The sequence below is a fragment of the Equus asinus genome, chromosome 2, assembly GCF_041296235.1.
Source record: "Equus asinus isolate D_3611 breed Donkey chromosome 2, EquAss-T2T_v2, whole genome shotgun sequence".
NCBI lineage: Eukaryota > Metazoa > Chordata > Mammalia > Perissodactyla > Equidae > Equus > Equus asinus.
In genome coordinates this window covers 181,668,319-181,693,582 of record NC_091791.1, presented here as the reverse complement: position 1 = coordinate 181,693,582, position 25,264 = coordinate 181,668,319, and the positions used below count along the sequence as shown (strand labels likewise).

General features: G+C 33.8%; 1 protein-coding gene across 13 annotated transcripts in view; it reads right to left on the bottom strand.

Moving 5' to 3' along the window:
• The window catches only part of MIPOL1 (mirror-image polydactyly 1), a 303,533-nt gene that overhangs the window by 199,136 nt on the left and 79,133 nt on the right, over positions 1–25,264 (bottom strand). For all 13 annotated transcript variants that reach the window (XM_044765525.2, XM_044765526.2, XM_070504267.1 and 10 more), the window contains one exon: positions 10,571–10,700. In XM_044765525.2, the coding sequence (XP_044621460.1) occupies positions 10,571–10,700 (130 nt within the window). The remainder of the gene's footprint in view (positions 1–10,570; positions 10,701–25,264) is intronic.

The window sequence follows — 25,264 nt, the reverse complement described above, 5'->3', positions numbered from 1 at the left end:
CCCCCTCTTCTGTGCTCCTGTGATTTACCACTGACCACACACACACAGAAAAAGCGAAAGATACTAGGAAACCACAACAGAAGACACAATAAATCTGTTACAAAATTGTTCCAAACTCCACAGTTCAATGAAATTGCTATACTCATGGAAAGAAAGTATAAATTTTAGAACACTGCATTTTAACAGAAAAAAAAAACGTATATCAAAAAACTAGCTCTACACAACTTAAATAGTACACGTTAACAGGAAGGTGTAGTAATTTTGAATTATATACACTTAATGTATCTCAAACTATTAATGTCCACTTGGATTCACGTTTCAATAAGGGCAAACACTCTCATCTTTTATCTTTTTCTCTTATAATAACAGTTTTCAAATATCCTACTTCATAAAAGCTTGTTCCACAAGAATTGTTAAGATAACCACTTCTTTTTTCCGCAGTTAAAAAATACATGGAAAAGTATACAAGGACAAAATTCTTACACTTATTCAGGATCATGTAAAAGTCTCTGAAGAACTATCAGTTAACTATCAGTTACTGGTTGGCTGAACATGATTTTTAAGGAAGCCATATGTGGTGCAGAATATTTACCTTAATGTTATTCTTTTTAGATGAAATCAGACTAAGAGCGGATTATGGCAGTTTCTAAAGAAGATTCAATTTAAATTTTTATAAACTTCACAATTAATTTATTAAACGATCATTTAAAATGTGAAAAGAGACATGAAACATTTAGATTGGTGGATTACTGGGAACTTTTGCAAAAAAAATTTAGTTCTCAAGCTATAAATATCTCTTTTTTATTTCAAAGAATTACATATGATCAGGAAGAAAACAACAGTTTAGGTAGGTTCCCTAATTTATATATTCCAAATAATCAACACAACAAAAAGTGTATGGAATTCCTATGTAGTACTTAGGTTTTTCTAGGTACCGCAATATGAAGAGGTATTACTTTAAGGAGTGGCAAATAAAGAGTTTAAATGTTTTAAATTAACGTCTTTCAAGAGAGTATAGTTAAGATAATGGCATTTGGTCTAATATTAAAATTCCCCGAGAACACTAAAATTACTAAAAAATTAAAGTCAAATTTTCTTTCCAAAGGTTATACTAGATCCTTTGCATATGAATTTAGCATTCCAACTATAATTTATGTGATTGCCCTTAAAAGTACATAATATACAATGATTTATCACTTTCCTGAGGAATGAATTTTAATCATGTTTCAGTAAGTGTGCCAGATCTGACATGCAGGGCATGAGTGAGCCAAGTCAACCACTTGGCATCTGGATCTCAATTTTGCTTTATTATGATCCTAATTGATGTAAGCACATGACAAATGGTCATTAAGACAAAAATAAAACTTTAATAAAAATGAACAAATGGTTAATTTGAGATTTGAAAGTTTACATAGAAACAAGTAACTTTCAATATAAACATGAATCTGGAAAGAGAAAAAGCCAATATTTATATTTCTCTATTTGTATTTCTTTAAAAGTCTCAGGAAGCACTAGTCACAGATATCAAAGATCAACTACATCTTAATTTAGTCACAACTAGATTTTATAGAGCAGGGATCAGTAAACTTTTTCTGTAAAAGGTCAAATAGTATTTTAGGCTTTCCTATAAGTTCTCTGTTGCAGTCACTAACTTCTGCCTTTGTAGTGCAAAAATATGCATAGACAATATGTAAACAAATGGTGTGGTTGTGTTCCAATAAAACTTTATTTACAAAAACAGGTGGAAGTCTGGAATTGCACCACAGGTCCTTACTTTGTTGATCCCTGATACAGAGTATTGAAAAATGAGACCAAATCTTTGATGTTAATACACTGTAAATGCCAATTAAGTATGCTTGGCATATTTTTCTGAGCTGGATCACTGAAAATCTAGTTAAAGATTAATCATCAAAAAAGCGGTTTTCAGAAAATTAAATTCAGTCCTACAATAAGTACATCACTTCCTGTATCATTTAAGAAAACAAAAAAATTAGACAAACAACATACCTTTAGAAAAAAGAAAACAATTTGAAACAGCTATACAAGGCATTCAATTTTCCATATAAAATGACTTTTTAGGTTTAAGGTTTATTAGCAGCATATACAACATATAAAGCTTTACCAGTTTAATAAAGACTTAAAATAATAGTTGCTATATGAAATATAGCAAACTATAAATTATATATCAATATGAGATCTACAATTATGCAAAAGAATCTCAACCTTTCATAAACTCTAAATTATGCCTATAACAGCCTAGCCAGACATAACCATGACAATTAGTAAGAATTTTGCTGAAGTAAATGTCCATGGGCTCAAGTTTCAATTGATTTCCTATACCATGCAAATTCTGACTGACAACCTTGCACTCAAGTGAAAAGACTCATGCATGAAATGTCACATTTCTTGATTTATCCCTAAATCAGTCAATGTCACCTCTTCCCTTTCTGAACCTATAGTCATTCACCTTGTTCAGTGGGAAGAAGCTAAACTTTAACCTCGAATGATAAAAATCAAATCAAAAGAGATTAGCGATCGGCTAATCAGAAAACTCTGAATTGTTTGTTTTTATTCTCTAAGTCTCATTTTTACACAGTGCCACACCTAGTATGTTAAAAAATACACCAACACTAACAAAGAGACTGAAAAAAGATATCATGATCTCAAAAATTGGAATATACATACACAAACACGTCTATCTTAGTAAGTGTATATGTCATTTTAACATGAATCTTTAAATTTTTTCCTAGTTTTGGATAAAAGTGAAAAAAAAACCATGAAAGATTCAAGGGGTAAGAGAAGGCAGAGAAGTGGCAGAATAATTAGACAAAACAGATATTATAACAGAAAGATGCAAAGTAGATCAAAGTGGCAAAGAAGATGAGAGAAAAAAAGAAGGAATTTGGAAGATTATACAGGAAGCAAGAAATAGGGGTCAAAACAAAAAGAGATATGAAATAATGTATATAATTTCAACCTATACTCAATGCCTCCCAATATGCCTTTCAGTGAAGCATAGCTCAGTGATAAAGTGGTTCTACCTTAACAAGAATTTAGCATAAAATGCACTGTTGAGAGTTCAGAACTGTGGACTTCAGCTGAGTGGAAAGGAGCCTCCACAGTGCCGTTTAAAACTATGCAGACATACTATTCCTCTCTGTTGCTGTTCTAGCTTTTTATGTATGGTTGTTCCTGATCCCCCTGCAACCCTAGACTATAATACAGTAGGAACTGACTACAAACTATTCCTAGGAACAAATAATTCTTCATATCAATTACTATTATTGTAAGTATTTACATAATTATTTACTTAATGTCTATCTTCTTAACTAAACTGGGACCTAGTGCTGTGTTCTGAGCAAATAGCACTGTACCTGACACATAGTACATATTCAATAAATATTTATTGAATGGATTAATTAATTAAAAGCAAAGGCTTGCGATTGAGAGTTTTCTTTTCCTTCCTTCCCCATTTCTCCCTTAATACAAGTGCTACAAAAAACAAAATGAAAAAGGCTCTACCTCACGCAACCCTAATTTTAACATATTGTAATAAAAACTCTAACAAATATATGTATACATTAAAGTAGACAGACAATGGAGGGTTAAAAGAGTAGGGAAGAAGGACAGGCTCCATTTAATCCTTATCAATTAAAGAGAGAGAGCAGACAAAACTAAGGGACCAATTTAACAGGGTTTCTGAGGAAGAAGTTTGGTTTGGATACGTGGGGAGATGGCTGCGCCACTGATCAGGATAAGGGATTAAGGAGGATCAGGTTTTAAGAATGAATTAATAAATCCCATTTTGGATATTCTACATTTGAGCTGCCTGTGTAAGTCTGAGATAGACAAGTCCTACAATGTGTAACTGATGGACTGCGACCCTTTAGACAAGTAGTCAACCACTTAACGTCTTTTCACCTACAAAGCATGAATAGGACCTACCTCAAGGAGCCGTGACATTGCATAAAAAAACGATTTGTTATCTTTTGGGAGTGAATTTGATTTTTGAAAAGCAATAGTATCTACACAGAAGGAAATTTCATGAATAAAATTGGTGATCAATCTAGGTAACAAGATTCATGGTCATAAATTACATGTACATAAAGCACTGTGCAGTAGCTGATAAACTGAATCTAGCTGTACTTGCAAATCCCCAAACAAGAGTTTAAAAGTTATAACGCAAGCATTACCGAAATAAGAAAAACGCTATCTACTTTGAAAAGTATGTTTAAAAACCTTTGGCCCCAGGAAGCATTTTTGTAGATATAAACAAATTGATTCTACAAAGTATATGGAAAGATAATGGTACTAGAAGAGCCAAAATAATTCTATAATAAAGGAACACAGTTGGAGAGTTGACGTTATCTGAATTCAAGACTTACTGCAAAGATTCAGTAACCAAGACTGTGTGGTATTGGCAAAGGGATAGACACATAGATCAACGGAACAGAACAGAAAGTCCAGAAATTAACGCACACAAAAATAGTCAACAGGTTTTTGACAAAAGTGCAAAGGAAATTTAATGGAGAAATGATAGCCTTTTCAAGAAAAGGTGTTGTAATAAATGAATGCCCATATGCAAAAAAAACCCTCCACAAGTACCACGTACCTTACACAAAAATTAGCTCAAAATAGATCACAGTCCTAAATGCAAAACATGAAATTTATAACTTCTAGAAGAAAACACAGGAGAAAAATCTGTGTGACCTTACATATGGCAACGAGTTTTACATTCAATACCAAAAGTACAATCTATGAAAGAAAAAATCAATAAATTGGATTTTATCAAAATTTAAAACTTATGTTCTGCTAAACACACTATTAAGAGGACAGACAAACAAACCATGGACTGGAAGAAAATATTTGAAAACCACATACCTGCTAAAGGACTTATATCCAGAATATATAGGGAAATCTTAAAAGTAACAAGAAGAAAACAAACAACCCAATTTGAAAAACTGGTCAAATATCTAAACAGACACTTTATCAAAGAAGATATACAGATGGCCAATAAACACATAAAGAGATGCTTAATATCAATTGTCATTAGAGATGGCTAACAACTGAAACAAGAAAGACAATTCCAAATGCTGGTTAGGATGGAGAAGAACAGAAACTCTTATTCATTGCTGGTGGGAATGCAAAATGGTACAGGCACTTTGGAAGAGAGATTGGCAGTTTCTTCTAAAGTTACCATAGATTTAACATGTCCCAGTAATCATGCTACTAGGTTTAGCCAACTGATTTGAAAACATATGTCCACATAAAAACCTGTATGTGAATGCTTATAGCAACCTTATTCAAATTCGCCAAAAATTAGAGAAAAAGTAAACGCCAGGAGGCCAGAGGATCCTAGCACAGTATGTAGACTATGAAAAGAGGTCTGATTACATTACAAATGCATGGCATAACCTCACTTAAAAAGAGACAATCTAAGTAACTTTGGAAAGTGGTATTTTGATTGAAAACTATAAGACTAAAGGAGCTATAAATCGACAGAGTACTCTAGTTGGTAAAGCTGTTTCTCATGGCAGTATGGGTTAATGAGTCTGAAAGTGTTATGATGGATACTAGGGTAGAACAAATAAGTAAATGGATGGTGGGGGTTGGGAGCTGGGTTTCCTACTGTTGGAGAGGGAAATCATACATAAGAGAAAGGGGAAAGTTAGAATGAATTACGTGGTACTGGATTAGAATCAGGGACAGCAGTATGAATTCAGGTTTAGCTTAATAAAGATACAGATGGATAGATATCTAAATAATTACAGATATGTGTGTATACATCAGTTAGTATACACACATATATTTCCTGGCTCTTTCCATTGATTGCGCCAAGAAGTAGTCACACCCAGCAACATGGTGAGCACATGTTGCAACCAGATCTTGGTTTCTAATACCATTTTCCACTAAAAGGAACCAGGGTTCTTTGAGGAATGGTTGATTCTAGGGGTGGGGCACATCCCTACTTATCCCTATAAAATATGACCCTGGAGCATCTTGTCGTGCCAGAAAGTATTCAAAAATCCAAAGGATAGAGACATGTCGAAGGGAAATAGGAGGCAACCTGAAAGAGCTTCCAATGGCCAAAGCTGGAACACTACAAGCAATAAAATAGTAAACAACACAGTATTTGATTATAACTCAAAGTATTAAATAACTATCAATGAATCCATGCTGACATAAATAAATAACAAAATAAATAAATAGAGGGGGAAGAGACAAATCTCCTGTCCTGAAGAAATACAAATAATTTATGAAGATATTCTCCCCTGTGGGAAGCCGAGCTCAATTAACCTCCCAGCCCACACCCCCACTCCTCATCCTTGAGTATGGGCTGCACTTATGCGATTTGCTTCAAAGAGGAGCTACGAAAGGGGAATGTGGGTAAGTAAATTACAGTAGAGAAACATGGCAAGCACTACCTGGCCAGCTGAATAAGATTAAGATCACTAGTGGTAAGTCATGTTGATAACATATAACTTTGAAATGATGTGATGGGAATGGCACTTTACTCCTGTAGTCTTTGTCCCAAAAAACCAATACCTCAGCCTAATCATGAAAAAAACTTGAGAAAGATTCAAAGTGAGAGACATTCTATAAAATATATGACCAGTACTCCTGAAAACTGTGAAGGTCATCAAAAACAAGGAAAGTCTGAGAAAATGTCACAGACCAGAGTAGGCAAAGGAGACACAGTGACTAAATGTATATGGAATCCTGGATAGGATCTTGGAACATAAAAAGGACACTAGGGAAAAATTGGTAAAATCTGAATAAAGTGTGGAGTTTAGTTACTAGTTATGTAACAATGTTGCTTTCTCCCCCATGACATACGTGCCATAGTAAGGGAAGATATACACAATAAGGGAAACTGAGTGAGGGTTATACGGGAACTCTCTGTACTATCTTCACGACTTTTCTGTAAATCTAAAACTATTCTAAAATAAAAAGTTTATTTGAAAAAAAACAAAGGAAGTCCAAGTACAGATGGTGGAGTGAAACTTGAACACAGAAATCTATTTATTCCATCATATAACCACGTGAACAGAAGATAAAAATTATTTAAACAGTGAAGGAAGTAGGACATCACACAGGAATTTTTAAAAAGAGGGACAGAGTAGAGTGCAGAGACGAAGATTTTGACCAGGTTCATCTAACTTTTCCTTTTACACGTGAAATAGGTATTGAGAAAAGACAGTGAATTCACCAAATCCTAAGAATTTTTAGTAATACCACACAGTTTGGAAATAACACGAGAGATCAATGAGTTGAGTAGATAACCCAGAGAAAAGTAAAGGAAGCCCTGAGTAGAAGCCTGCATTACCCTTACGGAGGAAACACAATTCATCAGGGCTGGCCATTTTCTACGACACTGGTGGAACAAATAAAGCCTAAAAGCAATACTCCAAGAAACCAAAACACACAAGACGACCAAATAGAATGAACCCTCAGTGCAAGACACCAAACAAAATCCCCTAAGTAGAGGACAGAATCTCCAACAGAAGGGGCCTACATGCTCAGGGAGGTCTTCCCAGCCTCCATCCCCACGCCACTGCCCCTAGGCCTAGGGCTGTACAGGAAGGTGGCCAAAAAGTACCATGGGCAAGAAACTGCAGCTCACAGGTGAAGGCAAATAGGTTTCAAATAATAAGAAATGTTTATCAAGAAAATTCACTTGCATTGTGTCAAAACAAAGAAAAGTTCCTGACAATTTATGCATGAGCAAGACGAAGAGAAATGATGTCAACAAGAATACACCACAAACAGATGACAAAACATCATGCAAAAGGGGTAAAGATCATAATATAAAAGACAACATAAACCAAGCGAAAGAAGAAAATTTTCCTACCAGCATTTTTTTCTCCCATCAATAGCATTTTACAGTAACATAATAAGAACATGAATTCAATGAAACCAAGTTCAACGAGAAGATGCCAAAACAAAAGAGTGAATGAAAAGGGAAATTGAAAACTTAAGGAAACAAGTTAAGAACCATGAATAAATAAATAAACAAACAAAATGAACTAAAAAGAACATGGACGGGAATAGTGACCACTGGAATTACTAATAGAAAGGAAAGGTTTGAGATTATCACAGTGAATGCAGAGAAAAAGACAGGGATTAAAATAATTATTGAACAAATAGATAAGTACAAAAGTGCCCCAAAATAAGAATAACTGCAGTCTCTAAAATGGAAAACGTAAAAAGTAGAATAAAAAATTCACAAATTAAAATTTCTTTTAAATAAAAGAAGAATCAAACAGTTCCTAGAAAGGTGTGCTGTGCCCAAAAATGTTATTACAGAATAATCAACACAAACACCCCGATTAAGTTCTTCTACTTCAAGAATAAAGGAAGAACCCTTCAGGTATCCAGGTGTGAAAAAAGCAAAAGACCTCTAAGCGAGGGAAAAAACACCTCTGACTGACCTTAGACTTCTTTTCAGCCAAACTCAACGTCCAAAGACAAAAGAGTAACATGTTTACAGTGTTTATAACAAAATACTTGATCCAAGAACTTTATTCATAACCAATTTGAATATAAGAATAACACACAGCCAGTCTGGAGCATGTTATATCAGAGAATAAAGTATTTCTGAGCCTTTCCTCAAAAAACTGTTTGAAAATGAAATTAGGTTACCCAGGGATTCCCCACAACTAAGAACTCAAGCATAAAAATGCCACGTACGATGGAAGTTCCAGTAATGATCATTCGATCCTTTTAAATATAAAGATTACAGGGGGACACTTCGACTACAGAATCTAACACAAATTTTACAAATATTTTAAAAGTAGAATTTATAGGGGCTGGCCCCGTGGCCGAGTGGTTAAGTTCGCGCGCTCCGCTGCAGGCGGCCCAGTGTTTCGTTGGTTCGAATCCTGGGCGCGGACATGACACTGCTCATCAAACCACGCTGAGGCAGCGTCACACATGCCACAACTAGAAGGACCCACAACAAAGAATATACAACTATGTACCAGGGGGCTTTGGGGAGAAAAAGGAAAAAATAAAAAAAATCTTTAAAAAAAAAAAAAAGTAGAATTCATAAAGAAAAAGAAAAAAGGAGGAGTTTAAAACTGTTTATTTCATAGCTGAGAGTCAAACGATATTCAATGTGTTTTACTAAAACTGCATTAAAAAACTTGATGATTCCAACACTTTAATGTTTTTCATGGCCTCTTAAATTTGGAAGGGTCTTCAGGGAATTAACATATCTTATTGAGAGAAAGCATTGCATGAAGTTCAAGTTCTTCAGTTTCACTTCAATTGATTATTACTCTTAAGTTCAAGTAACACTTATATGGCACTTGCTACAAACCAGGTACTTTTCAATACTTATTAAATCCTTAAGCCCTCACAACAACTTATTAAAGCAGGCACTATTTACCCATTTTGTAGACAAGAAACTGGGTCCCAGAGACCCTGAGTAATTTGTTCATGGCTGTCCAGCCAGGAAGTGACAGAGCCAAGACTCAAAGGCAGATGCCTAGGTCTGGAATCTGTGCTCTTGACTACTACACTATAAGGCCTCTCCAATAAAACAGCATGCAGAGAACGATTTGGTTGTCATCAAATTAATTCTGTGCATGCATCCCTTCAAGCACCAACCACCCATCCTTCCAGATAAAGTGCTTAAGTATATAAGCAAAGAGAAACACTTGGAATAATGTCTCCCTATTGACAAAGATAGTTATTTGGGAGAAGTCAGTGTGGAATATAGGTACATTTTTTTGCTTATTTTTATTCTTCAATGAGTTTAATGCTTTATAGTGAGTCTCTATAAGTCTTCAAAAAAAAAAAAACAAGAAGCCATTAACCTAAACACAAAACAAATCACATTATCTAATCACAAATTCAATACTGTCATGTAATTATTTGATGTTTTTTCTCTCTAATGAGCCATGTTGTAATTAGTACTTTACTGTGATGCCCCAAAGAGCCCAGCACAACGTGGGGCAGAACAAACACACATTAAGTACACTGATCACCATAAAACATTACAATTACTACATTCTATCTGTCTTACAAGTAGCATATTTCTAGGGCCTTTTCCCCTAAAGCAAACTCCTTAGACTAGCATGACTTGTATCATCTAGGAGCTTGAAAAAAGGGAGAAGTTCAGGTTCTACTCTATTGCAGGTGTCACTCAGGTTTAAGAGCCACAGCTAAAGAAGTAAAAAGTAGTGAAGAACAAGATGAGTATCTTAAGCAGAGAGCAGTGAAAGAACCCAGAGAGCTGAAATAAATCAAGAAAGTGATCACAAGACAGGGAAGAAAAGAGGAGTGACAAAGGAAGGTGGAGTAAGGACATCAACAACAGAACCATGAAGAAGTGAAGAAAGTAACTGTACCGAGAGTGTTGTGCATTTCTTTTCCTTTTTCAGTGACTATTATCCCTGACATGAAAACTACTAGCATGCCAGATTTTTTAAAAAGACTGTGGAGATGCGGAATTACCAGTGTAACATACAAGAATCGGTAATATATTTGAATATGTAACTACCACATAATGGATGCACTTTATAAATGCTCCCAATATTATATGTAGTTTTAAATATGTACATACACTTTTAGAGACATTTCCAAATGCTTGGCTCGTGCAATTGCTTCATCTCTCTCCTCATTGGCTAATTGCAGTCGAGACATAATAGCTTCATCACGTTCCTTCTGTGCAAAATATACTTCTTCAACCAGAGCTACCAAAATACATAATCCATAATTAATTGGAGAAAATAAAGGAGAAATGCATACTTTTAGCAAAAATTATTTTATTTTATTCAACTGAATTATCAATCACCTGAGAAAAGAGTATTTTAAAAAGCTACTGCAAACTTGAGATAACACTTCACACCCAGAAAAGCAAAAATTAAAATGCCAAATAATAACAAATATTGTGAGCTTGCAAAATAAAGGAAACTCTCACATGTACTGCAGATAGGCATGTACGTTTCTAAGACCATCCGAAGAGCAATCTGGCACTGTTTATTACAGTTGAAGACGTGCCTGGCCTATTAAACTGGCCAATCTCCTCCTTAGTGTGCACTTAGAGAAATTCCTGCACATTTGCACAAGGAAACATATATAAAAATGCTTACCGCAGCATTATATAATAGCAAAAATTTAGAAATAATCCAATTGTCCAGTAACAGAAGGAGGAATAAATAACTACACATTCAAAATGGAATGCTACCCAGCATTTAAGATCAATTAACTATAGACAAAAGGACAAATCTCAAAAATAAAATTGTGGCAAAAATAGCAAGTTGCAAAGTAAAACTTCACTACATTTATGGATATACATAATAAGTAAAAATAATAAACTGAGCATGGAAATGATAAACACCAAATTCAGGAGAGCAGTTACCTCAGTAGGATGGTGGAAGGGGAGGAAAGGAAAAGGGATGAGGGGAGTACACAGGCAGCACTGTGCTGGTGTGGGAGCACCATTTAGATAGATTATAATGCAAACAGCATCATCTAGGTTTGCAGAGACTGTATAGGCAGCTTTGATGTTATCTGAAATTATCATTTCTCAAGCATGATTTCTACTTGAAATCCCATATAACTTTTAAAATATCACTGCAATGCTAGACGAAAAGGGGCTCAAATACCCAAATAACTGAACCAAATTTTATTTATACTGTCAAACCACAAAATAAGCTTAGGAAAGACGTTTGAAATGTTCTTTTAGTTCATGAAACAATGGCTTTCTGCTAAGGTTTGTGACAGATTAATACACAGATAATCAGGATAGTTATTTTTGTATTACTTAAATTATAAGGGGTAGAAAAGAAACAAGCTCTGAAAATAAATCAACTATATCGTTCCATAATAAAGCATAAAATGGAAAATGCAATGGCAAAGCAAAGGCCAAAACCACTTTCAAGAAGCTGAGCCTGAGGGAAGAGAAATATATTCATTCATTCATTCGGCAAGCTCCTGTGGCAGCCATTCATCCACCTTTAAGGAATGGGAATACAGTGGTCTAAAGAGTCCCCGCCATCCTGGAGAATACACTCCATAACAGGTGAATAGAAAACAGAGAGAAAAACAGGCCAAAAATTGGGTAGGCGGATAGACAGATCAACAGACAGACAGACTGACTGACAGACAAAGACAGTAGTAAAAGTTTTGAAGCAAAACAAGGCTGCGTGAGAGAAAAGAGTGATTTATCTGATGGGGAACAGAGCAGACTATTTTAGAAAGGATGGTCAGAAAATGCCTTTTTAAATAAGTGACATTTTAGCACAATCAACTCAAGGAAGAGAAGCCATATATATATTTGACAGCAGACTAAGCAGAAGAAAAAATAGTGCAAAGGTCCCAGAAGACTTAGGGGCGTCGCAGCAAGGGCAATGTGGCTAGGGTGCAGTGATAGAGCCTAAGGACCTGGGAGCTCACCCTAGGCCTTGTAAGCCACAGCAAGGATTTCAGACGTCATCTGAGAGTAGCCATCAGAGGCTTCTGAGCAAGGAAATGACAGCATCACGTTGATATTTGAAAAGGAATTCTGGTTTCTGGGTGAGAAATAGTCCAGAGGCGGGCAAGCATGGAAGCAGAGGCCAGTTAGGAGACTAGAGAGGTAGTCTACCCAAGAATTCACATCAATAGCCTAAATAAATGACCCATTCCTTGGAACTTTAAGCTACTGAGAAATATACACACACATATATATATATACACACACACACATCATCCTGGAGTTTGTATATTATACTAAAGGACTTCTGGGATAGGAACAACTCGATCAGATCTGTGTTTTAGAAGGAAACTCCCTCAGATTGGCATACAGAGTGTGCGCAGAAGAGGCAGGTGTCAGATGAAAGCTACAGGTTGGACTGTACATGCCCCTCAACCGAACGTGAGATAGAATACTGTCATAATCCAGGGGAGAGACAACGAAACCCTGAACCAAGGCAAGGGCAACACAAATGAAAAAGAAAATGGATTCAATTCATAACCAAAAGGGTAAAATGAGAGAACCTAAGAGTTATGCATGTACTGAATTTTAAAGAGAAAGATAGGGCAAATGACCTACTAATCACTCCCTTAACCCATCCATAGTGTGACCTTCGTAAAACTGAAGATAAACAGGTTACTCCTCTCCTCGCTGTTGCCACACAGATTCCAAAGGAAAAAAAGTCCTAACCTGGCATTCAAGGAAAACTAGAGTCTAGTTGTAGCCTACTTTCCCAGCATCATTTATCACTATATTCCCTCTAGGACAATGTTTCCCAAAATAGAGGTTGTGAGACATATTTTTTAATAGTTACGTATTTTAATGTACATTAGAAAAACCTAATTAGTACAGTTGTCCCCCGGTGTCCACGGGGGATTGTCCTAGATTTGGTATCTAGGATCCCCTTACATAAAATGGCATAGTATTTGCATATAACCTATGCCCATCCTCCCATATACTTTAAATCACCTCCAGATTACTTACAATACCTAATACAATGTAAATACCATGTAAATAGTTGTTATACTGGATTGTTTAGGGAATAATGACAGAAAAAAGGTCTGTACCTGTTCAGTACACACGCAACCATCGCAGGCCTTTCCATCAGGGGTTGGTTGAACCCGTGGTTATGGAGGGCTGACTGTACATTAGATCTAAAATTTCTCCTAGTGGCATTTAATTTAATGTCCAACTAAATTTTAAATTTCTCTAAGTTATCCAGATGTATTGTTGAGCCAGATGCCATAAAAAGATAATTTTTTATGATTTCATTTATTTAAAATTCAAAAACATAAAAAAGAATGACCTAGTTATTAAACTTAGCATAATGGTTACCTTTTGGAGGTAGTACTGGAAGGGAGGATGAGGGACACTTGGGGCATATTGGTGACATTTGGTTTCTGGATCTAGGTGCCGGTTACACAAGCGCCTTCACTTTCTGAGGTTCATGAAACTGCACAGTTATTTGTGTACTTCTTGTGTTTATATGTTAAAACTAAATAAAGAGGATTACATAAAAGTAATATGTTTATCTAGCTAAAAAGGTGAGTTGATGTAAAGAAAAATTCAGTGAATAGTAGAAAAAAGTTAGCATAAATGTTAAAATTTTTGAAGGTATATGTTGGGATTAGATTTTAAGTAACAGAGACTTGTCCTTCTGGTCAAGATGGACTAACAGGATCTGGATTTATCCTCTCATTTTTAACAATTTTTTAAAAGGGACAAAATACATGGGATGGCAGCTTTCAAGACTATAAGGAAGGAAAGAACAGTGACCTGAGACAGGAAAACAAAGAGCTGAGCATGACGATGGGCTCAGCTTAAAATACTGAGAGTTTCCAGAACAGAGCACAGAAAGTGAAGACGCAGGAGGAGCCCGGCTGATCGCACAATTTGAGGAGACAGAGAGAAGAGGGAAGGGACACCAAAGCAGCTAGATTTCACAAGACAGACCATTAGACAAAAAACAGCTGCAAAGAGAGAAAACTTCAGAGACATGCCGAGGGTCTTCCTCGAGAAGTCAACTGAGTACTGCGCACAAGCAAGTGCATCAACTAAGCCTTGCAGGGGAAAGAACGATCTGAAAGGAGTAGAGGCAACACGTCCTGAGCTCCACAAAACCAGAAATAGTGCAAGTTTCCCGCAGCCAGACTGGAAAACCTAACGATTCATGAAGTACTGGATGGTGTACACAGAAGGGTCCTGCCTCAGCAGTGGGGATTGACTAACCCTAGACTAAACACTGCTCTGGCAACATCTACATATCTTTAAAGCATGATCCAAAAGGAGCAACCTGTGTCCAAGAAACATAAGTACATCTCAGAACAAAGCTCAAGAATATTTTATAAGAATACAAAAATAGCCAGCTCCCAAAATGGTAAAATTCATCATGGCATCCACTTACCAGGGATGCAAACAATCAAAGTTAGAACCCATAATAAGAGAAAAACTAACCAACTGAAACTGACCAACATTTCTGTCAACTAATATATAACCTTGTTTTATGTTTGTTTCTGCTTGAAGACACTTTATTTAATATATACTGTTGATTTGTTAACACTGAATTCACGGCCAAAAGCACTATAACTAATGGCTGAATAAAGCTTATCTAATGCACATCTTTTCTCCATAAGGCACATCACAGCCTTCTTGAGCTTAGGGAACACCAGACTGCATTTCAGCACTATACTTGGGGATGTTTTAAACAGCGAAATCACCGATAAAAGGCACAAAAATGCAATAAATGTGAATTAAATAAGCTGCAAAGAAGCTATTTGTTTAGAATATAAGAGCTGAAATATGAAAGCAGAGTGGGACTTGAGATGATCATGTTGTTGTTCTTTTCTTGGTTTGTTATCTTGGTAATTTTGATTAATTTTTTAATGGTAAACCAACCTTACATTCCACAAAGGGAATCACAATCCCAAATGCAAAACCTAAAAATATAAATCTTCCAGAAGAAAACCTCTGTGACTTTAGGTAGGTAAAGATTTCTTAACTATAATACCAAAGCATAATTCACTTTAAAAAATTGATAAATTGGACTTCAACTTAATTCAATTAAAAATTTGCATTCTTCAAAAGACACTGATAAGAAAATGAAAAGACAAGCCACAGACTGGAAGGAAATAACTGCAAAGAATATATATGATAAAAAGACTTGCATCCAGACATAATTTTAAAAGCTCTTAAAGTTCAATAATAAGGAAACAAAAACCAAATTTAAAAATGGGCAGAAAACTCAAATAGACACTTTATCAAAGAAGATACACTGATGGTAAATAACCACAAGAAAAGGTACTCAATATCTTGAGTCACTAGAAGTGAAAGAAGCTACAAGATTACCACCACACGTCTGTTACAATGGCTAAAATGAAAGACTGATTAAAGATGCTGGCAAGGATGGAGAGCAACTGGAACTCTCATACATTGCTGGCAGGAAGGTAAGACAGTACAATTGCAGTTTGTCAGCTTCTTAAAAAAATTACACATACACCTACTGTAAGATTCAGCTATTCCACTCAGAGGTATTTATCCAAGAGAAATGAAAGCACATGCTCATACACAGACTTAAAAACAAACATTCATAGCACTTTTATTTATAATAACCCAAAGCTAGAAACAATACAAATTTCTATCAACAGAAGAATGAATAAACAAACTATATGACAAATTGAGCTGGGGCAAATGGAAACTACTTGTATAAAATGAAGTGCTTTTAATCAACAGTTAAGATAAAGTGAAGACATTCTTGCTATCAACACAGCTTTTGGAAGAACCGTACTTTTCAGCACAATTTCCAGTTTTCTTTTCAAGGCAGTATCATTGCTGCTATGTGGGTGTCTGTGCCTGTACTATTCTGCTACCATGTATAATGCATCTCGCTGTTTCGAAAGAAACTTCTGCCCATGATGCAGGACACAATAATGAGCTTTATTTTCCCCTCTAATTGTATACAATCTCCTTCCAGGAAGGATAATCGTAACAGCTTAGAGAAAGCAACACGGTGTATTAGGAAGAATATGGGCTTTGATTCAGATCCAAGGTGTTATCATACTCAAGTCAGGTCACTTGTTTTTGCAGATTTTTAAAATTATTTTACTCACAGTTTAGGTGTATAAAATGGATGTACCACAATCATTTGTGGCTGTTAGGAAAAAAGTAGAGATAATATATGAAAGCTCTAAGACAAATAAAGTGGACTCTCAATAAACATTAGTTCTGTGCCACCACTAATGTCTCCACCTTCAATCCAGACTCACAATGTGGCTTTATTTCTAGACTATTAAAAATATGATTTTAATTCGGATCATTTATATATATAAAAAAGACTATTCAAAATTCCTCACTTTTTAGCCTTTTTCGTTAGCATGAAAAAATTTATAAACAGGAACTCAAAGAAAAATTATTCAGAACCCATTCTATATTGTACACTGCATACTATAAGGATAATAGTTTGTAAAAAATATCATGATATTCTAAGATACTTTTAAATACTTATAAAACACTTCTAACTTGTAGGTCAGATAGGATGGACAAAATGATGCTAAACACTCATCTAAGTACAGATTAACAGGTATATCATACCGCCCTGAAATATTATGGCATATTGAAAGATTAAAATACTAACTACTAAACTTTAAATGCCAACAGGCTTCCTGTCACTTCTGTAGTGTGTGAGATCTTTATAAAGTGACATTTATTGTAAGCTGTGTTCCACTTTACATACACTAACACTTGATAAAAGACGTAAGGCTGGCAATATCAAGGGCTTTAATACTAAGTGTAGTTATCTCTATGCTTAAATGTAAATGCCTTACATCAAGGGCTTATTTGGTCCTGTGTGATCAAGAGAAAACATTTTTTCCTCTATAATGCTCTATCAACTCTAAAGACTTAAATAATGTGTGTACTTAAAGGAGACTGCCTTCTGAGTATTCTAAGGTTAAATTTTAAAATGCCATAAAACACACACATAAAATCTGATTATACATTTTATAAGTACTAAGAAATTCTTCAAAAATAAAGGTATTACTGAATGATAATTATTAACACCTATTAGGTTACATGCGAAATTTGATTATGAAAAATCTGATTCTCTCTAGAATTCAGTACTTTTGAAGGATCAATATGCAACTCTCAAACATTTTTAGTAAAGAAAACTTAATTGTAAACACTGAGCTTTTCCAAGGTAGATGACTATTACAAAGTTCACCAGAAAATCAATATAGCATTTTAGTTGGAATTTGCTCATTAAACACCCACAGCTCTAATGCAAATTATGATGGAATGAATAAAGCAAATACGCATGCTTCTTTCTTTTTATTAAATGTAAAATCTACTGTTAATTGCATCTCGTATGTCATACAAACTTTTCTCCTTAACTATTAAATAGAAGCTTTAACAAAAGTCATTAGAGATTCTCTTTCTTTGACTTGAATAAATTTAAATATTTGTTCAGTAAAGGTTCACAGCAGTTAAATTACATTAACAAATATTATTAGCTACTATGTAAGCCAACCAAGTAAAATACTTATATGGTAGGTAAAACAAATCATTGGGTGTTTACAATAATATTTGGATATCTCCATTTTTAAACATGGTTATCAAATATCCTATAATTCCTAGTCAAATGAGAAAGATTCAGAGAGGATCACGTCCCTCCCCAAATACTCAAATTTGTTTAGTAAGCTAATTGTTTTCTAATATGGGCAAGAGTAAATATGAAGAAGCTGAACCATACTAAGTATGAGTTTATTGAGTCAAGACAGAGTACATATTTTCTTAGTAGAACCCAAGTCTATTGACAAACCCACATTCTACACTTCTCAAACCACTTTTAAAATACAGTAGAAGTGAGACAGTATATTGGAAAACATTCTAGTTTAAACACTGGATCATGAGTCTCTAAATAATATAATTTGGAGGATAGACATTTCCCAGGAAAAATAATCCATGTGTTAACATCCTCAAGGTAGTTATGTAAACAGAAAAGGCTGAAGAGAGGGAAGAAGAAATCATTAAGATATGAATTTGAAATATATAATCACTGACTACAATTCACGTTCCAGAATTCTAAGCAACAAGTATAACATAGATAATAGTTTCCTAAGACAAGTCTTTACTATATATGAAAGAATTTCAGATTGTCTGAATATCTACTATTATTGCTTTATTTGATGTTAAAGGGATTCCTTGCAAATATGAAAATGTTTTATGAGACCACCACATATCCATTCCAGAACTATAAACATTATGTCACCTTTTAATTTCCTTAAAAATTTTAATTTCTCTTTCCTTGCATAAATTGGTTATTGAAAATTTAAACATAGGTGGTATGCGCCCTACATCAGTAGAAAATCAACCAACCTACTCCAAGGAGTTTGATGCTTCTATTTTTGGCATCAACTTATTACTTCAGAACTTCTTTTACAGATCAGACTATTATGTTTTTTCTAAAAGCAGATTTGAATATTCAACATTTTATATGATTATTTTGTAAAAAAATTTTTCTGATTAAAAATACAAGCTCAATGCAAAACATGGAGACAGAAACATTTTACATAGTTTTGTAACTTTCTGTGGTATATTTCAAATAAACAGACTATGTTCCTATATTCTTTCGTATTCTTCAAAATTATAAAATAGTGCATGGAATTTTATCATTTGGCTATGCCATATTTGATTGAACTAAGATGCTCCTAATATTAGATTTTACAATTATTCACTATATAAACAACACTGTAATGAACATCTTTGTACGCAGACGTTTATGTATATACATAACTAATTACTTAGGAAAACTCCTGGAAGTATGATTACTGCATTAAACGTCAGTTTTTTAAGCTCTTAATACACGTTTTAAAATTTTCCTCTGTAAAGGTGCTATAAATTCATACTTACCAACAGAATAGAAATTGCTAAAAATTAGAAAATCATATAAAATAGCAAGCTTAAGTAGCAAAACCTTAAAACAAAAACGTTTTTTGCAAAACTCAATTATTCTATACACGTATTTAATACAGATAACTCTGACTATATAAGAACACTTTCTAAAAATATGCTATTTACATTTAATATATCTGATATTAGAGCTACAATTTTTAATGTGAGATACATTTATCCCTGAAGTATTAAAATCAATACCAATTATTTTATGCACTTTTCTTTGTGAGGAAGATTGACCCTGAGCTAACAGCTGTGCCCGTCTTCCTCTATTTTTATATGAGATGCCACCACAGCATCACTTGGTGAGCAATACACAGGTCTGCATCAGGGATTCGAATCTGTAAACCCTGGGCCTTCAAAGCCAAGCATGTGAACCCAACTACCACGCCACTGGGCCAGCCCCTTATTCTATGCAATTTTGAAAACCCATTTTAAGAAGCATTTAACTTATTTTCTGCACAGCTATCGACCTTAAATTTTAATAAATACCAATATGAAAATTTTGTGAAATATAACTGCTACCTAAACTTTTTCCAAGATAATTTCCTTTTTAGAGTTAAACATGTGGAAAAAGTCAATCATTTTCTAAAAAGTTTTCTGTTATTTTTATGTTTTAAATACCCTAATTACATGATATGCTCTCAAATGCCTGATCATGCTAAATTCCACAGTATGCCATACCTAATAAAATATTTCCAATTGTTGGTTACTACAATGCATAACGGTTTCTCTGTTTACGCAATGTTTATTTTGTTTTTTCCAGAAAAATACAAAGTTTTCTAGGAGAGAGCTTACAAAATTGGCCATAGTCTACCCTCAAGCATTATTTGACCCGGCAGTTGTCATAGTTAATCCTGATCCAAACCCATGGGATTCTGCAGTCAAAGATAATAATATAAGCAACATTCTACCTATCAATATTTCTAACTGCTGTATTTCCCAGAGACGGGGCTTTCTGTTTTTATCTGAAATGACTGGTCATATTCTTAAAATCTCTTTTCCTTCCAAAGTAAAATACATAGATAGATAGGTATATAGATAACGCCCAATTATAATTTAATACTGTTAAGGCATTTAAGTGTTAGATTAAAGGCTATTATATTTTATTAGTGTTCATTATATATACAGAAAGATGGAATTCCAACGTGTATTATTTCTTAAAAGTAAATAGTATGTCATTTTCTATTCTTCTGATACATAGAACTCACTCACTCCTGTTCTTAATCATTAGATGGTCGACACCATCTGAGATACGATCTATGGTAACAAATAATATTTTATAAGAGAACATTGTAAATATTTTCCATTACACAACAAGTCTTCTTTTCTCATGTTAATTAGTTTGGATGTCTTAATATATTTGCTCTAATGGTAGATCACATATCTCTACTTTCCACATTTACATATTAACCTGAAGGGAAACAGGTTGTAAGCTTCAGGGATTCTATGTCCAGATGCTTTGGACAATCACAATCGAACTCCTCTCCCCTCTACCAAAACAAATTAACATTCTCTGTAATAAGAAGAGCTTGACAGTATTTTTTTATTTACAAAATAGTCTAAATTAGAGTGAACAGAAAAGAATCTATGTTTAAAGAGAAAAAGCAGATAAAATGCTCACAGAATCAGTACGGTAAGCTAAGCAAATTACGTAACCACTGAATTATATGTAAACTCAGATAGACAGATAGACAGATAGACAGACAGACAGACAGATTTATAAACACGAGACTTAAGACACTAAGGAGTTCTTTTGGCTACAACCCAATATTGGCCTTATTTCAGTTTAATTGGAAGAGGATCTCAAATTCATCTTCTCCATGAGACATCAGGAACCTGGATTTCTCTTTGTACCAAAGGTTAATAAGAAATGTGTCTGCAAAAGTCAAACAGCATTAAATACCAAAAACTGATTATTATTCTACAGGAGTTGTTCTGTCATTCATAATCTCTCCATGCTCCAACCTTCCACAGCTAATCTTTAATGGATGACATGTAAGAAGGAAAAATAACTAACATAGAAAGCAGAGACTCTAAACTGAGCGTTTAAGAAATAGAAAAATAAGACTTTTAAAGAAATATAAATATTTTAAATATCACAAAAAATAACATTAAAAAACTATTTAAATAAAGACTCTTTTCTGCAAAATTTAAACATTATCTGTACACTGCAAATGTAACAGACTAATAAAATAGGAGACTACACTAGACAACGCCCACTGAGACTGTTTAGGAAGAATGAAAGGTTTAACTGAACAAGTTATTTTTAAAAGTTATAACCACATCACTCACCTAAGAGTAAATTAATGGATGTAAATCAGGCTGTACAATACTATTTCTCACTGCCAAATTCAACTTAAGTGAAACAAATCATCAGGCGTTTGTGGTTTAATCATTTTCTTTAGATGAGAAGAGATACTTACCCAGAAGACAAAGAGAGTCAACATTTCTGCTGTCCTTCTCTAAAGTATCCCCTCATATTTGAAGGTCATATGTGCCAATAATTTTCAAATAATATTATACACATGTATAATTTAATGAGTTAAAACACAGTAAAAAGTCCTAAACAGTTACTATGAGATAAATTTTTTCCACTGTTAACACATACGTGATAAGCTGGTCATTTCAGCTTTTCCTAAATAAATAAGACCTAGTTAACATATATTTTTCCTTTCTTTTCTCTTTTGTAGAGACTAAAAAAATAATTTTCATATTTTCAAACTTTCTAAATAAGGTTAAATCTGAAAATCAAGGAAAACTAAGAACTGTGGGGATAAAATGAAATAATAAAAATACAAACTAGTTCTAAAAAAGAAATACATAACAATTCTTTGTGAAACAAAACTATATATAAATAGTGATGGGATAGTTATTTACATTAGGTACACTTTGAATATGCCTACTATTAGATCAAGAAGTCTTGAGAAAACAAGATGGTGGCATCACTCATCTTATCATCATAACTACCACTGACTGAATGTCTTCTATGGATTAAGCACTTCATAAACATTATCTCACTTACACGTCACAAAAACCTATAAAGTAGGTTTTAAGAAAAGCTTAGTGAGGCTGTCAATTACACATGATAAGTGATAAAAAGATTAGAACAAAGGTCTGAATCCAAAGTCTGAGCATTTAACCACCACCTACTACAATGGTGTCTTATGAATGAGAAGTGACTGCAGATGAAACGTTTCAAATCCCAATTTCTGTCTTATTTGCTGATGTATATTCAGTGTCTAACAGTGTCTAGTACATAATGGCCCTTCAATAAATATTTCTTGCTTGAGTTTTAAAGATGTTAGCACAGTTCCTATAAAGTGCCTAATAAAAACAGCATCAATGGTGATGATGGTGACAGTGACGTCAAAAAAGGAGGGGAAGGGAAAAGGGTCAACCATTGGAGATTTTATCATGATACAGGACACAGCTGAGTTCCAAATTCATGAGATCACGCCAAAATGACATGTTTTACATTTACATTATGTAAAAACCAACAGAGAAGCAAAGGAAACAGGCTTGAAGCTATTATGACAGTCTACATGACGGTTTATCACACGTATACATTAGATTAAAGCCCAAATCCTTTGTATCCCATTTCTTTTATTTCAGATTCACATTTAAGTAAAAGGTATTAGTGCTAATAAATATATATATGTCAACAGTAATTTTCCTCATCATCCAATACTTTGTTTCCAAACTTTTTCTTTCACTTTTCTGTTTATTTTCCTTTTAAAAATCTATTAACACTGAGCCACTAACTTTAATTAAAAGCTAAACAGAACAAAAATCTTTTCGTGACTTCTGACATTATCAAAGGTTTAAGAATTTCATAAAGATAAAAATAATCAAATATTAATAGCAGCTACAACTTACTGAGTACCAGTTATATGCTAGGTGCTTTTATACCTTATCTCTGATCCCTACAATAATCTGGTAAATTAGTTAATATTCACATCTTACATGGGAGAAAGTAAACATGGAAAGGCTAATCAGTAACTTGCCAAAGGCACAGAGTCGTAGGAAGCGTCACAGCTGCAGTCTGAACTGGGGTCAGTCTGATTCCAAGGAGTCTAGTCTTCCCGTTGCTTCAACCAGCCTCAGAGAGAACTGGGCACCTTTTGTTTCATGTGGTTTTCACAAAACCAGACTCTTATTCTTATAAATTACACAATCAGCTGGGAAGACAAGATGGACTAATATATACATAAGTTACATAATCCACATAAGACATAAAAATAAATAAGGTAGAAATCTGAAAGATAAGAACAATAGCATGGGTAAAATGGCAAGATTTGATCACAGCCGGCTCATGAATTTCATAAAACTTCAGTTTATGTGGTTTTTATATGTCAAACCTATCATAGGAAATTATTTTAAGATGAGAGAGCAAGTAACTTTTTTAAAAAAAATCACATTTTTTAAAAGTAACACTTCACTTTTTCTAATACTAAATTTAATCCATGTTCATTGCAAAAAACTTGAAAAGGGAGAAACTTTTCATTGAAACATTAACACATCTATTAATAATACTAACAAAATTTGCCTCTCTTTTTATATAATATACATGTATATATACTTTTTTTTAACAAAATTATTTCATAAATACAGTTTTCCCCCTATTTCTTTCACTTCACATTGAGTCATGAAGATGTTCTCATTATCAAGTATTCTTCAGAAATAGTTTCTAATTATTGCATGTCTCACAGCATAAATGTACCTTAAGTTATTGAACTATTCTCTTACTGCTTGACTGACTGTAATTCTCTCGCTATCATAACTAACACCAATAGGAATATCCTTATATATAAATCCTTATATTTTATATACTCAAAGGAAATGGTTCCTATTTCCTTAGTGTATCTCATATTTTAATGAAAATTTTATTTGAAAATCTATAGACATATATTTTTGTATCCTATTTGCAATTTCCAATGTTTAGTTCAGATGTTTTTGCACGTATTTCTTTAACAGTGGAATATTTTGACTTTTTAAACATTTATATTCTGCTTAAGCCCACCATAATACTTAAATATGTGTGCATATTTATAATATACTTTACCAAATACATTTTATTTTGAACATAAAAATGAGCAGTGATAGAAACAAACATCCTTGATTATGGGGATTATTTGTACTTTCATATGACAATAAATACAACATTTATCACATGTAATCATAGTCCTATAAGGTTCCTTTTTCTATTAAGGTACAAACACAGTTGTTTAGTTACTGTGTTTTGCTTTTTGACTGCACTTCCGACTGATCAAGCAGAAGATAAGCTCACTTAAGACTGCAGGTACGAGGAGAAAAGACGAGCAAGTTCAAGAGTCTATCAAGGGTCAGTGGATGAATTTCTTGCAGTTTTAAGCCAATAGATTTCTTAAGCAATTCAGGTTTTTTATTTTCATGTTACAATAATAATAATTCTAATTTTAAACCATCTTAAATCTTTTTTTAATAAGACAAAACTGAAACATCAAAAAGTAAAGATTCATTTTGAAAATTTATACTTTAAAAAAAACCATACAGGATTTTCATTTTGTGTCATTTTTGTAACTAAGTTGATTGGACATATCTCTTTCAACTAGATTGCTCTGTTTCAGAGGAACTACATGGCACTGTTATTTTCATCAATTTAGGAAGCTATAAAACCATACTAAATATCTCAGCACTTAATATTTACTAAAAATGACATTTTGTCATTAATGAGAAATATTTGATTAACAAGAATCATAAAGCAATCAAATTCTTCCCACTTCATGCATTCATGATTCATACTGTTTGGTCAAAGGGAACCCCTAAATATATACCAATAAATAAATATTTGAAGTATATGATTACTAAATTATA